The sequence below is a fragment of the Oncorhynchus keta genome, chromosome 28, assembly GCF_023373465.1.
Source record: "Oncorhynchus keta strain PuntledgeMale-10-30-2019 chromosome 28, Oket_V2, whole genome shotgun sequence".
Classification (NCBI taxonomy): domain Eukaryota; kingdom Metazoa; phylum Chordata; class Actinopteri; order Salmoniformes; family Salmonidae; genus Oncorhynchus; species Oncorhynchus keta.
This window is the reverse complement of record NC_068448.1, coordinates 71,951,706-71,969,239: the sequence shown is the minus strand read 5'-3', so window position 1 is coordinate 71,969,239 and position 17,534 is coordinate 71,951,706. Positions and strand designations below refer to the sequence as shown.

The 17,534-nt window shown below is 43.3% G+C and overlaps 1 protein-coding gene across 50 annotated transcripts in view; it reads right to left on the bottom strand.

Annotated features, from left to right (window-relative positions):
* LOC118371398 (laminin subunit alpha-1-like) overlaps positions 1-16,415 on the bottom strand; it is an 84,350-nt gene extending 67,935 nt beyond the window's left edge. For all 50 annotated transcript variants that reach the window (XR_008083920.1, XR_008083930.1, XR_008083929.1 and 47 more), the window contains exons 1-3: positions 16,153-16,415; positions 7,625-7,795; positions 7,307-7,419 (exon numbers count right to left, since the gene is read on the bottom strand). Coding sequence is in view for 11 of the 50 variants with exons in the window: in XM_052483801.1 (XP_052339761.1) it covers positions 7,307-7,419; positions 7,625-7,795; positions 16,153-16,216 (348 nt within the window). In the remaining 39 variants the exon portion in view is untranslated. The remainder of the gene's footprint in view (positions 1-7,306; positions 7,420-7,624; positions 7,796-16,152) is intronic.
* Positions 16,416-17,534: the final 1,119 nt, after the last annotated feature.

Sequence of the window (17,534 nt, the reverse complement as noted above, 5' to 3'; positions counted from 1 at the left end):
TCAGGGCCTCTTAGCTTGACATCGTGGGAAAATCAAAAGAAATTAGCCAAGAACTCAGAAAAATTGTAGACCTCCACAAGTCTGGCTCATCCTTGAAGGTACCACGTTCATCTGTTCAAACAATAGTACGCAAGTATAAACACCATGGGATCACGCAGCCGTCATACCGCTCAGGAAGGAGACGGGTTCTGTCTAGTAGAGATTAACGTACTTTGGTGCGAAAAGTGCAAATCAATCCCAGAACAACAGCAAAAGACCTTGTGAAGATGCTGGAGGAAACAGGTACAAAATTATCTATATAGCAGTAGCATTTCGCTACATTAACATCTGCTAACCATGTGTATGTGACAAATAACATTTGATTTGATTTGAACCTTTGGCCCAGTATGAAGTCCTGAGCGCTCTGGGGCAGGTTTTCATCTAGGATCTCTCTGTACTTTTCTCTGTTCATCTTTCCCTCGATCCTGACTAGTCCCTGCTGCTGAAAAACCTACCTACAGCATGATGCTGCCACCACCATGTTCTAGACATGACACTTGGCATTCAGGCCAAAGAGTTAAATCTTGGTTTCCTTAGACCAGAGAATCTTGTTTCTCATGGTCTGAGAGTCCTTTAGGTGCCAACTCCAAGCGGGCTGTCATGTGCCATTTACTGAGGAGTGGCTTCCATCTGGCCTGATTGGTGGAGTGCTGCAGAGATGGTTGTCCATCTGGAAGGTTCTCCTATCTCCACAGAGGAACTCTGAGTATTGGTGTTGCCAAACTTCTTCCGTTTAAGAACGATGGTGGCCATGTGTTCTTGGGTACTTTCAATAATGCAGAAATGTTTTGGTACCCTTCCCCAGATCTGTGGCTCGACACCATCCTGTCTCGGAGCTGTACGGACAATTCCTTCGACCTTGGTTTTTGCTTGTTTTTTTCTCTGACATGCACTGTCAACTGTGAGAGCTTATATAGTAGACAGGTGTGTGCCTTTCCAAATCATGTCCAATCAATTTGCATTTACCACAGGTGGACTTCAATCAAGTTGTAGAAACATCTCAAGGATGATCAATGGAAACAAGATCCACCTGAGCTCATAGCAAAGGGTCTGAATGCTAATGTAGATAAGGTATTTCCATTTTTAATACATTTGCAAACATGTCAAATACCTGTTTTCGCTTTGTCATTATTGGGTATTGTGGGTAGATTGATGAGGATTTTAAAAATGTAATCAATTTTAGAATAAGACTGTAACGTAACAAAATGTGCAAAAGGTCAAGGTGTCTTTATACTTTCCGAATGCACTGTATATACAATGAACAAAAATATAAACTCAACATGCAACCATTTCACCAATTTTACTGAGTTACAGTCAATTGAAAAAATTGAAAATAATTCATAAGGACCTTTTCTATGGATTTCACATCACTGGGCAGGGGCGCAGCCATAGGCCCACCCACTTGGGAGTCAGGCCCAGCCAATCAGAATTAGTTTTTTTCCCACAAAAGAGCTTTATTAAAGACACAAATATTTTGCATGTGAAGAAGCCAGAAGTGGAGGTCCTGGGCTGGCGTGGTCTGCGGTTGTGACAACGGATGGAAGTACTGTCACATTCTCTAAAGGCGGCTTACGGTAGAGCGATGAACATTCAAATCTCTGCCAACAGCTCTGGTGGACAGTCCTGCAGTCAGCATGCCAATTGCATGCTCCCTCAAAACTTTAGACATCTGTGGCATTGTGTTGTGTGATATAACTGCACATTTTAGAGTGGCCTTTTAGTGTCCCCAGCACAAGGAGCACCTGTGTAATGATCATGCTGTTTAATCAGCTTCTTGATATGCCACACCTGTCAGGTGGATGGATTATCTTGCTCACTAACAAAGAAATGCTCACTAACAGGAATGTAAACAAATTTCAGAGAAATAAGCTTTATATGCGTATTGTGCATTTCTGGGATCTTAAATTCTATTGTATTTATGTTCAGTACATTGTGGCTCTGTAAACTAATGTGAAACCCTCTTTTGAACAGTCAGAAATCAAAGCCATTCGTTTTTAATAAAGATATACCCTAGATGCAGTATAACGCCAATTTAATATTTCTTAGTGCACCAGTTGCATTCATGTTACTGTTGTGAGAATCAGTGTCCTCCCACGTGAATACGTTGGTATTGAGATGTAGCAGTTAGTTTGCGACACAAAGTATCTGAGCTCCGTTCCAAGGCCAAGCACTGTATCAATGATGTCAGAGGAGAGGATGCTAGGCTAGCACTAGCTCATGGGAAATCAGACGCTTTTAGAGACATACGAAATCATCCAGACAAACCTCCCATTGAGAAGCTAATCTTTTTTTTTGTCTCTCTTTGCTCGTGAAACCATTTTAAGTCAACCGCTCTGGTTTTGAGAAGTCTGTCATTTTGGCTTGGTTTATTATATTGTTCTTGACATCTGGTATTAATAATGTACATTTATTGACATGACACACTTTGTTTTCTTTTAATCACTTAATAAATGTTTGTTTGATCTAGTGTGAGAATATTGCATTGTTAGGTTGAGTCACTGACTCATTATTGGGTTGAGTCTCTCACATACTTTGAAGATTGTGTTTTCACATGAAAACAATTACTGTGATGTCTACCTCCAAATGAGTTCCATTTTTGCATTCCTGAGGTCAATATAAATTGCCTGAACTCCCAAGAGGAAGTGGGGAGGGGACACATCTAAGCATGAGAAAGATATTCAGTCTAATCCCTAGTGATGTACAGTGCCTTCAGAAAGTATTCACACCCCTTGACTTTTTACACATTTTGTTGTGTTACAGCGTGATTTTAAAATGTATTAAACTGAGATTTGATTGTCACTGACTTACACACAATACCCCCTAATGTCAACGTGGAATTATGTATATATATTTTTTTAGAAATGCTGAAATGTCTTCAGTCAAAAAGTATTTAACCCATTTGCTATGGCAAGCCTAAATAAGTTCAGGAGTAAAATTATTCTTAAAAAGTGACATAATGGGTTTAACATGATTTTAGGGTTTAACATGGTTTTTGAATGACTTCCTCATCTCTGTACCACACACATACAATTATCTGTAAGGTCCCTCAGTCGAGGAGTGATTTTCAAACACAGATTCAACCACAAAGACGAGGGAGGTTTTCCAATGCCTCACAAAGAAGGGCACCCATTGGTAGATGGGTAAAAAAACTGACATTGAATATCCCTTTGAGCATGTTGAAGTTATTAATTACTCTTTGGATGTGGTATCAATACACCCAGTCACTACAAAGATACAGGAGTCCTTCCTAACTCAGTTGCCGGAGAGGAAGGCAACTGCTCAGGGATTTCACCAAGAGGCCAATAGTGACTTTAAAACAGTTACAGAGTTTAATGGCTGTGATAGTAGAAAACTGAGGATGGATCAACAACATTGTAGTTACTGCACAATAGTAACCTAAATGACAAAAGAAAGAAGCCTGTAGAGAATACAAATATTCCAAAACATGCATCCTGTTTGCAACAAGGCACTAGAGTAATACTGCAAAAAATGTGGCAAAGTAATTCAATTTTTGTCTTGAATACAAAGTGTTATGTTTGGGGCAAATCCAATACAACACATTACTGAGTACCACTCTCAATATTTTTAAGCATAGTGGTGGCTGAATCATGTTATGGGTATGCTTGTAATCTTTAAGGACTGGGGAGTTTTTCAGGATAAAAATAAATGGAACGGAGCTAAGAACAGGCAAAATCCGAGAGGAAACCTGGTTAAGTAAGCTTTCCACCAGACACTGGGAGATTAATTCACCTTTCAGCAGGACAATAACCTAAAGCACAAGGCCAAGTCCACACGGGAGTTTCTTGCCAAGAATACAGTGAATGTTCCTGAGTTGTCAAGTTAGTTGACTTAAATCTACTTGAAAATGTACTGTATATACTGTGTGACTGCAGTTCAGTCTAATCCCCAGAGATATACTGTGTGACTGCAGTTCAGTCTAATCCCCAGAGATATACTGTGTGACTGCAGTTCAGTCTAATCCCCAGAGATATACTGTGTGACTGCAGTTCAGTCTAATCCCCAGAGATATACTGTGTGACTGCAGTTCAGTCTAATCCCCAGAGATATACTGTGTGACTGCAGTTCAGTCTAATCCCCAGAGATATACTGTGTGACTGCAGTTAATTCTAATCCCCAGAGATATACTGTGTGACTGCAGTTCAGTCTAATCCCCAGAGATATACTGTGTGACTGCAGTTCAGTCTAATCCCCATAGATATACTGTGTGACTGCAGTTCAGTCTAATCCCCAGAGATATACTGTGTGACTGCAGTTCAGTCTAATCCCCAGAGATATACTGTGTGACTGCAGTTCAGTCTAATCCCCAGAGATATACTGTGTGACTGCAGTTCAGTCTAATCCCCAGAGATATACTGTGTGACTGCAGTTCAGTCTAATCCCCAGAGATATACTGTGTGACTGCAGTTCAGTCTAATCCCCAGAGATATACTGTGTGACTGCAGTTAATTCTAATCCCCAGAGATATACTGTGTGACTGCAGTTCAGTCTAATCCCCAGAGATATACTGTGTGACTGCAGTTCAGTCTAATCCCCAGAGATATACTGTGTGACTGCAGTTCAGTCTAATCCCCGGAGATATACTGTGTGACTGCAGTTCATTCTACTCCCCAGAGATATATTGTGTGACTGCAGTTCAGTCTAATCCCCAGAGATGTACTGTGTGACTGCAGTTCATTCTACTCCCCAGAGATATACTGTGTGACTGCAGTTAATTCTAATCCCCAGAGATGTACTGTGTGACTGCAGTTCAGTCTACTCCCCAGAGATATACTGTGTGACTGCAGTTAATTCTAATCCCCAGAGATGTACTGTGTGACTGCAGTTCAGTCTAATCCCCAGAGATATACTGTGTGACTGCAGTTCAGTCTAATCCCCAGAGATGTACTGTGTGACTGCAGTTCAGTCTAATCCCCAGAGATATACTGTGTGACTGCAGTTCAGTCTAATCCCCAGAGATGTACTGTGTGACTGCAGTTCAGTCTAATCCCCAGAGATATACTGTGTGACTGCAGTTCAGTCTAATCCCCAGAGATATACTGTGTGACTGCAGTTCAGTCTACTCCCCAGAGATGTACTGTGTGACTGCAGTTCAGTCTAATCCCCAGAGATGTACTGTGTGACTGCAGTTCATTCTAATCCCCAGAGATATACTGTGTGACTGCAGTTAATCTAATCCTCAGAGATGTACTGTGTGACTGCAGTTAATTCTAATCCCCAGAGATGTACTGTGTGACTGCAGTTCAGTCTACTCCCCAGAGATATACTGTGTGACTGCAGTTAATTCTAATCCCCAGAGATGTACTGTGTGACTGCAGTTCAGTCTAATCCCCAGAGATGTACTGTGTGACTGCAGTTCAGTCTAATCCCCAGAGATGTACTGTGTGACTGCAGTTCAGTCTACTCCCCAGAGATATACTGTGTGACTGCAGTTAATTCTAATCCCCAGAGATGTACTGTGTGACTGCAGTTCAGTCTAATCCCCAGAGATGTACTGTGTGACTGCAGTTCAGTCTACTCCCCAGAGATATACTGTGTGACTGCAGTTAATTCTAATCCCCAGAGATGTACTGTGTGACTGCAGTTCAGTCTAATCCCCAGAGATGTACTGTGTGACTGCAGTTCAGTCTACTCCCCAGAGATATACTGTGTGACTGCAGTTAATTCTAATCCCCAGAGATGTACTGTGTGACTGCAGTTCAGTCTAATCCCCAGAGATGTACTGTGTGACTGCAGTTCAGTCTAATCCCCAGAGATATACTGTGTGACTGCAGTTCAGTCTAATCCCCAGAGATATACTGTGTGACTGCAGTTCAGTCTAATCCCCAGAGATATACTGTGTGACTGCAGTTCAGTCTAATCCCCAGAGATGTACTGTGTGACTGCAGTTCAGTCTACTCCCCAGAGATGTACTGTGTGACTGCAGTTCAGTCTAATCCCCAGAGATGTACTGTGTGACTGCAGTTCAGTCTACTCCCCAGAGATGTACTGTGTGACTGCAGTTCAGTCTAATCCCCAGAGATATACTGTGTGTTGGTTCTTCTATCCTTGTGAGGACCTATAACAAGGGAAATGATCCCCACGAGGACAAAGGATATTTTAAGCTTGGGGTTAGGTTGACGGCTAGTAAGGTAAGGGTAAGTGGTTAGTGGTAAGATTTATGGTTAGGAGTTTGGTTTAGGGTTACAGGTTAAGGTTAGGGTTAGGTTTAGGGTTAGGAGTTACGTAAAATAGGATTTTGAATGGAAATACATTTTAGGTCCTCAAGAAGATAGAAGAACATAACATGTGTGTGTGTGTGTCTGTGTCTGTATGTGTGTGTGTGTGTGAGTGAGAGAGTGTGTGTGTGTGGCTCAGTGAAAGTGTGTCTTGTTTTGAGTGCCTTTTGAAAAATGATTTAAAAAGTAGCTGGCTCAGCACAGTCAACCCCACAAGGTAAAGGAGGGAGGGAGACAGACAGAGTGAGAAGGAGACAGAGAGATACTGTAGAAGACAGTGAGTGAGACAGAAAGAGTGGAGCAAGAGAGTGTGAGAAAGAAGAGGCAATAAAAAGAGACGGAGGGAGCGACAGGCCATCCAGGCAGTAAATAGGACCTCCATTGCAGTAGTGGTCTAGCAGTGGCCTGTGACCAGTGGAGGCTGCTGAGGGGAGGACGGTTCATAATAATGGCTGGAATGGAGCATATGGAATGGAATCAACCATGTGATTTCCAGACATTATTATGAACCGTCCTCCCCTCAGTAGCCTCCACTGCCTGTAACTGTGTACAGGCCATAGTGGAGTGTTGAGGAGACAGTGAGTGGGAGTGGATGTAGGGTCTCACAGTGGTGGGGTTCAAGGGTGAGTTTCCTAATTGCTGAACTACACTCAGAAACAAAGGGTTCTGAAAGGGTTCTTTGGCTGTCCCCATAGGAGAACCTAGATAGAACCCTTTTTGGTTCCAGGTAGAACTATTTTGGGTTCCATGTAAAACCCTTTCCACAGAGGGTTCTACATGGAACCCAAAAGGGATTCTACATGAAACCAAAATAGTTCTACCTGGAACCAAAAAGGGTTCTTCAAAAGGTTCCTCTATGGGAACAGCTGAACAAGTGTTTTAGGTTCTAGATAGCACCTATTTTCTAAGTGTACAGACCACAGACACACACTAACTGTTATCTGGGAATCATGTGACTGTGTGTGTGTGTTCACAGCCCATAGCTAAAGAAAGCAGCGTTAAACCAGTGACATTGCATTGGAGGTTCCTACCTGGTGTAAATCTAGTGTGAGGGTCACCCAGTGGAACTGTCTGCCATTTTTAATGCTGGGGCTTTGCCACCACCCGTTGGTGCCGTCGATGGCGTTGGTGATTGGATGTTGCTCTGCATAAAATCAAGAGAAAGCAATTAAATGAATGCCTGGAATCCACGCAAGAAGTACAGTATTTCAGACAGATACTGTAACTCAAAGATAGTGGGACAGTAGAAAGTTTAACTGTCTGAAGCACTAGCCAGTAGTCATAACAGAGTTAAACCACTGCTTCCCTCCCCTTCTCCGCCTTCGCCCGGAGGGTCCTAACTCCAGTACCTTTGGGGTTTTGACTCTGGGCATTACAGGTCCGACACTGGGAGTTGCGGATGCGTCGTCCTGGTACGTGTTCCACCAGTTTACAGTACATCTCTGGCTCAGGCTCTCCACAGGTGGCGTTGGTGGTGATCTCTGCATTACTGGCCAGGTTGAAGATGGCGGGGAAGAGACCTGGGGGAGACCCAGTAGGGTTTAAGACCATGACATCTACACACAGTACATGGTATGTTTACACACACACACACACACACACACACACACACACACACACACACACACACACACACACACACACACACACACACCACACAATTCACCCCCACAAAAGAGGAGTTGAATTGCTCCCTTTCAACCCCTCCTTACCTCCCACCACCAATGCAGACTCATCCTCATAATTTCTCCTCTGTGTTCTGTCTGCAGGGCATGTTTTTGAGGAGCATCATTAATAACGGCTTTATGCATGTTAACTAATGCATAACAAATTATGCTTACACTGTTTATTAATAGTTAATAAACAAGCTGTTCGTGAGCAGAACTTCATTGCAGACACAATTAAACCTTTCTGACAAGAGATCTTTACTGGCATTTCAAAGACATCAATACATCTCCCCTCTAAAATCTAAAACATATGTACGCTTCCCAGGAGAAGGTGGCCATTGTGAGCTTGGCCTACGACTTAATCCTATTGAATTGAATGGTCCCAAAGCATTCCTGAGAACAGTGATGGTGAGGCCTTCAGAGGCCCTCCAGGAAACTGGAGTTGTTAGCCTAATGACATAGCAGCACTGAGATATCTGACCAGACGAGTGGTAGACTGTCTCGGAGTCAGACCCACTGATCGGTACTGAAACAGTACAGTATGGTTGAGACATCTGACCAGACTAGTGGTAGACTGTCTCTGAGTCAGACCCACTGATCGGTAATGAGACAGTACAGTATGGTTGAGACATCTGACCAGACTAGTGGTAGACTGTCTCGGAGTCAGACCCACTGATCGGTACTGAAACAGTACAGTATGGTTGAGACATCTGACCAGACTAGTGGTAGACTGTCTCGGAGTCAGACTCACTGATCGGTACTGAAACAGTACAGTACGGTTCGGCAAGACAGTGTGAAATTGGTATGACTGACTGACTGTCCATCTGTCTACATGTCTGTCTGCCGTTCGGTGGCTGCTGATTTCTCATTGACAGAGAGGCTTGACCCCTGTGCTCTGTGGGCTGTAAAGGGGAAATGCAGGGAGAGTGGATTGGAAAGCAATTATTATTTTCGTGTTGACTATTTATTAGCTTGTTATAATGTTTTTAACAGTTTTCCTTAAAAATGATTTTATTCAATCTTAGAAACCAGAGCCAAATCTCAAATCCCAATGGATTTGAACCTGTGAAAGTGAAACCCAATCTTTCATATTTTGGCTCATGGTAGTCTTAATCCCGGAGAGGGTTATTTTACAGTACCTAGCTTTGACATGATCTAACCAGGTGCAAATAACTGTGGGAAGGCAAGTGACACAGTGACAGCCTGGGGGGATGTTATTGACACAGCAACTGGTTGTGGACAGGGACCATCAGTCCTGCTATTTCATCAATAAATCACCACCTAGTCGTGATGTAACAGCACACTGCAAATCAGCGCTACTAAATGGCTGACTGGCACATAGTCAGACACTGATGTCACCCATAGATGTGGTGAATTGTGGTCATTTCAGGCTTCTTATGCCTATTTCCTGGGGCTCCTTTGCACTGGGGCTCCTTTGCACTGGGGATGCTTTGCACTGGGGCGCCTTTGCACTGGGGATGCTTTGCACTGGGGTGCCTTTGCACTGGGGATGCTTTGCACTGGGGATGCTTTGCACTGGGGCTCCTTTGCACTGGGGATGCTTTGCACTGGGGCTCCTTTGCACTGGGGCTCCTTTGCACTGGGGATGCTTTGCACTGGGGCTCCTTTGCACTGGGGCTCCTTTGCACTGGGGCTCCTTTGCACTGGGGCGCCTTTGCACTGGGGATGCTTTGCACTGGGGCTCCTTTGCACTGGGGCTCCTTTGCACTGGGGCTCCTTTGCACTGGGGCTCCTTTGCACTGGGGATGCTTTGCACTGGGGCTCCTTTGCACTGGGGCTCCTTTGCACTGGGGCTCCTTTGCACTGGGGCGCCTTTGCACTGGGGATGCTTTGCACTGGGGATGCTTTGCACTGGGGCGCCTTTGCACTGGGGCGCCTTTGCACTGGGGATGCCTTTGCACTGGGGCGCCTTTGCACTGGGGCTGCTTTGCACTGGGGCTCCTTTGCACTGGGGCTCCTTTGCACTGGGGCTCCTTTGCACTGGGGCTCCTTTGCACTGGGGCTCCTTTGCACTGGGGCTCCTTTGCACTGGGGCTCCTTTGCACTGGGGCTCCTTTGCACTGGGGCTCCTTTGCACTGGGGCTCCTTTGCACTGGGGATGCTTTGCACTGGGGCTCCTTTGCACTGGGGCTCCTTTGCACTGGGGCTCCTTTGCACTGGGGGCCTTTGCACTGGGGATGCTTTGCACTGGGGCTCCTTTGCACTGGGGCTCCTTTGCACTGGGGCTCCTTTGCACTGGGGCTCCTTTGCACTGGGGCTCCTTTGCACTGGGGATGCTTTGCACTGGGGCTCCTTTGCACTGGGGCTCCTTTGCACTGGGGCTCCTTTGCACTGGGGCTCCTTTGCACTGGGGGCCTTTGCACTGGGGCTCCTTTGCACTGGGGCTCCTTTGCACTGGGGGGCCTTTGCACTGGGGCTCCTTTGCACTGGGGGGCCTTTGCACTGGGGATGCTTTAATCATCTGTCTGGGCTCCATGGTGAACGCTTGCATGTGGCGGAAAATGAAATCAAAGCCAAACTAGCATCCTTGTCCTACTTATCATTTTATTTAATGATGGGCTTTAATATCCTCATGTCTTATTAGAGTTGACTGCAATATTAGCCTCATAATTATCTTCATCAGCTTATCTGACATCATACATTATACAGCTTTTTGGACTAAACTGCTTGAGATGATGTGATGTGAACTAAATGGCTACATCCCCACAGTTGAGCAACTACGGTGGATGCGTAACCAGGTCAGTGGGTACAGTGGGGCGGCAGGTAGCCTTGAGGTTAGAGCATTGGGCCAGTAACCAAAGGTTGCTGGTTTGAATTCTGGAGGCGACAAGGTGAACAAATCTGTCGCTCTACCCTTGAGTAAGGCACTTAACCCTAACTGCTCCAGGGACGCTGTACAATGGCTTCCCTGGCTGTGAACCCACTCCCTGCGGGAGTATCATGGGGAGTTGGGATACCCACCCACCAAAGAAAATCCATTAAAGGACAAATATAAGCAGCCCTCAAATGATTATACAGCTCAGCTCATTAGTGTGAAAGGGACATCAGTCAGTCAGTGAGGCCTGGTCAATGTTTGGATAACAAGGCCCCGTGGTTGACTGGCTTAGATCTGAGCAGGCCCCCAATGGTCAGAGGTCATCTCATCAGCCTTACCCAGGAGCGGCTTCTGCTGAGCGCCTGCCATCTTTGGAATGCCACTGTCACTGAACACAAAAGACTAACATTTCAACAGTTCACTGGTAGATAGCATCTGGGTTGATAAGGTAAAAATGCTGTCCGTGGCTGAAGATGTTAGCCAGCTACCAGTTCAGCAGTTCAGGTCGCGTTACTCAATGCTCAGGGCACTCGGTTTAGCAAAGAATGTTGTGTAAATAGTGATGGTGAATTGATTAAACATGACAAATATTTTAACTGATCAATGCATTCTCTGTGTGGAACATATGAGTAAATAATATATTTTAGTAAAAATATAAATCTTAAGACAGGGAGTTGATTTGGAAATTTCTTGTTCTTAATATTCTGAGTAAACCTCCCCCTCACAGTCAATAGTCTCGAAAACCCGACACAGTGACTATGGTCTGGATTCATTGACTCACTCTTTTGGCAACTTTGAGAAGAAAAAAAGAAGGAATTTGAGGTTATGATCATTTTCATGGCCAATGTACAGGGTCACCGAGCGGGGGGGTTGGCGCATATCAGACTCAAAAGAAACACATGGGTTTTCTCTGCAACTTCCCTATTTCCATTGCACTTTATTATTATCAGTAGCATTTCATTGATATTATTCAAGTTATTATTACCTCTAAATATTAGTCTAGTATACAAATTAATAAATGTCAGATTGGAGAGGATTGTCACGTATTGTGTCTGACTTTTACAGTGTGTATTGTCACGTTTTGGTATTGTGTCTGGCTTTTACAGTGTGTATTGTCACGTTTTGGTATTGTGTCTGACTTTTACAGTGTGTATTGTCACGTTTTGGTATTGTGTCTGACTTTTATAGTGTGTATTGTCAGGTAACAAAGTTAGCACCACTTTGCCATAAAACATTTTGGTAGAAGGCAGTGTGTGGGGGGTCCATTTAGCATCTTCACCCTGCACCTGAGAGAAAGATGGATTTTCACTTATAGCACCGCACCACTGTGGGATTTTGACTTTAACCAGAGCCTGCATTTTTGGTATTGACACAACTTAACGCATAGGCTATCAGACTCAAAAGAAACATGTGCAATTTCACTATTGCATCTGCCTACAGAGTAAGCCATTTATTTCAAATACTGACGCCTTGAAAATGGAGATGAGAGGATGGTTTGTGATTACATTTATAATCCTTCTTTACTTCAAATAATTAGGCAGATCAGACCAAGCAGTCCCAGTCGTCAGATCAGCAGCAGTAAGGACAGTAGTTTCAGCCTATGAGGTTGATCATTTCCCTGAGGGAAAAGTGCTAGGGAACACACACCGCACCGAATGTTCATCATTTCCCTGAGGGAAAAGTGCTAGGGAACACACACCGCACCGAATGTTCATCACTTCCCTGAGGGAAAAGTGCTAGGGAACACACACCGCACCGAATGTTCATCACTTCCCTGAGGGAAAAGTGCTAGGGAACACACACCGCACCGAATGTTCATCCTTTCCTGAGGGAAAAGTGCTAGGGAACACACAGCGCACCGAATGTTCATCACTTCCCTGAGGGAAAAGTGCTAGGGAACACACACCGCACCGAATGTTCATCACTTCCCTGAGGGAAAGTGCCCTGTTCATCACTTCCCGAGGGAAAAGTGCTAGGGAACACACAGCGCACCGAATGTTCATCACTTCCCTGAGGGAAAAGTGCTAGGGAACACACACCGCACCGAATGTTCATCTGCTGTTCATCTGCAATTTGTTGCTCCATGGCTCAAAAGCTGTAATGCAATTGGAAAATATTCAGACCCCTTGGCTTTTTTCACATTTTGATATGGTACAGCCTTATTCTAAAATGTATTATATTATTTTTCCTCATCAATCTACACGCAATACCCCATAACGACATACCGAAAACAGGTTTTTAGAATTTTTTGCTAATAAAAAAAATGAAATACCTTACTTCCATAAGTATTTTGACCCTTTGCTATGAGACTCAAAATTGAGCTCAGGTGCATCCTGTTTCCATTGATCATCCTTAAATCATCCTTGATTTAGTCCACCTGTGGTAAATTCAATTGATTGAACATGATTTGGAAAGGCACACACCTGTCTATATAAGGTCCAAAAGTTGACAGTGCATGTCAGAGCAAAAACCAAACCATGAGGTCGAAGGAATTGTCTGTAGAGCTCTGAGACAGGATTGTGTCAAGGCACAGATCTGGGGAAGGGTACCAAAACATTTCTGCAGCATTGAAGGTCCCCAAGTACACAGTGGCCTCCATAATTTTTAAATGGAAGAAGTTTGGATGTCACACCCTGACCTTAGAGAGCCGTTTTATTTCTCTATTTGGTTAGGTCAGGGTGTGATGTGGGGTGGGCATTCTATGTTTTGTATTTCTAGGTTTTGGCCGGGTATGGTTCTCAATCAGGGACACCTGTCTATCGTTGTCTTTGATTGGGAACCATACTTAGGTAGCCCTTTGCAGTCCTTTCTTTGTGGGAAGTTAACTTTGTTTGTGGCACGTAGCCCTTAAGCTTCACGGTTGTTATGTATTGTTTATTGTTTTTGTCGGCGTCATCCTAAGTAAAAGGAATATGTATGCTCACCACGCTGAGCTTTGGTCTAGTTCTTTCGACGGCCGTGACATTGGGACCACGAAGACTCTTCCTAGAGCTGGCCACCCAGCCAAACGGAGCAATCGGGGAGAAGGGACTTGGTCAGAGAGGTGACCAAGAACCTAATGGTCGCTCTGACAGAGCTCCAGAGTTCCTCTGTGGAGATGGAAGAACCTTCCAGAAGGACAAACATCTCTGCAGCACTCCATCAATCAGGCCTTTTTGGTAGAGTGGCCAGATGGAAGAAACTCCTCAGTAAAAGGCACATAACAGCCCGCTTGGAGTTTGGCAAAAGGCACCTGAAGGACTCTCAGACCATGAGAAACAAGATTCTCTTGACTGATGAATCCAAGATTGAACTCTTTGGCCTGAATGCCAAGTGTCACGTCTGGAGGAAACCTGGCACCATCCCTACGGTGAAGCATCATGCTGTGGGGATGTTTTTCAGTGGCTGGGACTGGGAGACTAGTCAGGATCAAGGGAAAGATGAAGTACGGAGAGATACTTAATGAAAACCTGCTCCAGAGCACTCAGGACCTCAGACTGGGGTGAAGGTTCACCTTCCAACAGGACAATGACCCTAAGCACATAGCCAAGACAATGCAGGAGTGGCTTTGGGACAAGTCTCTGAATGTCCTTGAGTGGCCCAGCCAGAGCCCGGACTTGAACCCGATCGAACATCTCTGGAGAGACCTGAAAATAGCTGTGCAGGGGCCCTCCCCATCCAACCTGACAGAGGTTGAGAGGATCTGCAGAGAAGAATGTAAGAAACTCCCCAAATACAGGTGTGCCAAGCTTGTAGAGTCACACCAAGACTCTAGGCTGTTATCGTTGCCAAAGGTGCTTCAACCAAGTATTGAGTAAAGGGTTTGAATACTTATGTAAATGTGAAATTTCAGTTGTTTTTTTATTGTACATTTGCAAAAATATCTAAAAACCTGTTTTTGCTTTGACATTATGGGGTATTGTGTGTAGATTGATAAGGGGGAAACAACTATTTACTCAATTTTAGAATAAGGCTGTAACGTAACAAAATGTGAAAAAAGTAAAGGGGTCTGAATACTTCCCGAATGCACTGTACCCATCCATCATCTTTGCTATAGCCAAAGATGATCTGTTGCTCAGTGACTGGTGAACTTTACAGGTGTTTCTGATTAATAATCAATGCCATGATGGTGGGTGGTACCATTCAAATAAAACCCAGCCCTAAAACAAAACGTAGGATAAAAATAATTTACACCTCATTTCATAGGAAAAGACAAGGCATCGGTACGAATTTGCATGAAGCGGGCAGTTCGGGTTTGTCACTTCAAGCCCAAGTATATCATACTTTGACTAAAACTATGACTGATTGACTTACATTGTTGTGCAACACCATGGGTAAGCTCTGGCCATTGTCTTTTAGTTTGAAAAACTGGTGTGGGCATTTAATTAGGGTAAAATTTGAACAATTATTCGTACAGTAATTAACTACAGAAAAACATGCAATTAACTTGATTTTAAAAAATGGATCGTTTGACAGCCCTAAAATGTAATACATGTAATTGTGGCATATGAAGATCCCCAACATGGTTATGCCAACAAGTATAGGTAGAAGCTTCTCCAATTACGTTTGAGAAGAAGCCTCTTACAAGCAAGCCAGTATTCAGTGTTCAAGAATATCAATTCAATTAAGTGTTCCTTAAATGTATTGAATGGGGGGACAAGTTACACAGCACATCAACATCTGATCTTGATTCCAATGTAATGTAAAAAAAAAAAAAAAAAAGGAGAGGAGACATGTAATGAAAGTTGGTCTATTTGAAGCCTAGAATATGCACCTCAAACATTTTCTACTGATGATTGTTGTTACAATTAGAGGAATTGAATTGGGCCTTGAGGCGACCTTAGCATGTTAGCGTGACTGTGCTTTGGAGAAAGAGGCGTCAGCAATTGTAAATCATTTCAATGACAATGGCCCGGAATTTCTCTCAAGGTGAGAACTAATAACGGTTTAACAAAGTAACTATCATGTAGATTGGCCAGTGATATTAGTTTCCTGGTGATGCAACTGGTTGTATTAAAACTAGATAGCATCGTTTGTAATAACTTAGAATCCTCCTGTTTGTAATTGTAAATTAATGGCTGAATTATTGTCCGCAATTTCAACACGAACACACCTATTACTTTTCACTCAATTTATGCAATAGATATTAGGCTATTTCTGTTTTAAACTGGCAAATGTAAAGAACAGTAAAATAGTAATTACTTAAGATGCGTTCTATCAACAAAGATACATCTACTATTCCTAATCTTCCACTTATGCTCTACATAAATTAAAGTGCATATCCCATACATTGCTTTAAGAATAAATAAATAAATGCTTTGCCTCGGACGCATTGAGACCTCGTGCTGAATGAGTGAAAATGCAGTCAATAGGAAAGAGATTATTTCCAGCTCACCTCTTTGCTGGCACTCCGCGGAGGATGCAGATAGCAGCACAATTGCACAGCATAAGAGCCTCATCTTTCACAACACATGTGGACTTCGGCTTCTAATAAATGTCTCCAATATTAATTTAGGGATATATTTTCTAATGTTTTACAGGAATTTATAGCCTAAAGTTGTCATGCACATTCGTTTCGCCTATGGTCTCTCTCTGTCATCTGTTCAGCGTGTACCCCTCTTCCACTCTCCTCTCTCCCCTCACTCATTCAGATAACTTTTGTCTCAACGTTTTTCTTTCGTCCCACTACAAAGTCCCTGGCTGGACCGCACCATTTGGTGAGGAGTAGGGGGGGTTGACCAAATTTGTCGAGATTTTATAATTGCTGCCTTTTACTCTCAACTACTCTTTACAAATTAAAATGTTTTTGACCTTTACAAATGTACACTGTTTTGTGTTTAATTATACTTTTATTTTAGAAAGGTTTGGAATAACAAAAACTTTGCACCACATTTGAAACGGTTTAAAAAAAAATTAAATGAAGGCCACTTTTTGTATGTAGTCTACCTAGCAGCCTATAGTCTATTTGATGATTTAATTATGTCAACATCCTACATAAACTATATCATGCAGTTTGGATATTCAACTATGCTTCACAATTTGGCAAGCAGTCGTTGTTATTGGATTATTACACCAAATTGTACAACTTGTAAAAAGTAGCCGTTTAACCTCTATACAAGCAGAGGTATACGCTGCGCGATTTACATAGCAGTAGCCTACAGTACACCAGATACTGTTATTCTGCTGATAATACACTTAAGTCCATGTAAATATTGAACCATGATTGTGATACTGGAATGGAAAGCGTAGGTGCCTTTTTCCATCAAAGTTATGCAGGGCATTCAATGATCACAACCAACTGTACTTAAACATTTAATACAAGCCTATGAATGTATGAAACATTGGAAACTTGTCTTCCAGAATAATTTCAACAAAGAAAAACAAAACGAAGTTTTTTAGCTGACAACATCACAAAACCGATCTGTACTCTTCAATGGGGCAGAAGTCCTTGAGTTGTTGTCATTCAGCATGGCCAGCTACCAACAATGACAAGAAACAGCCATGTGGAGAATTTATAAGTGACTCGTGTCAGCTAAATTGAGTGTCATCTGGTCAGGAGGTGTGTGTATACTGCCCTCTTGTGGATATAATGAAAATGGGTGGGAATGTTAAGGGCAACAGCACTGCAGTAATAGACTACGAAATCAACTATTCAAGTCTTAGCCACATTCAGATTCTATAATTACATACCGCTCCTCCCATGAATGCATGCCTGTCAGACTTTTATTCAATTATTTTATGGAAAAGATCTCTGTAATGTTTTAACGAGGCAACGTC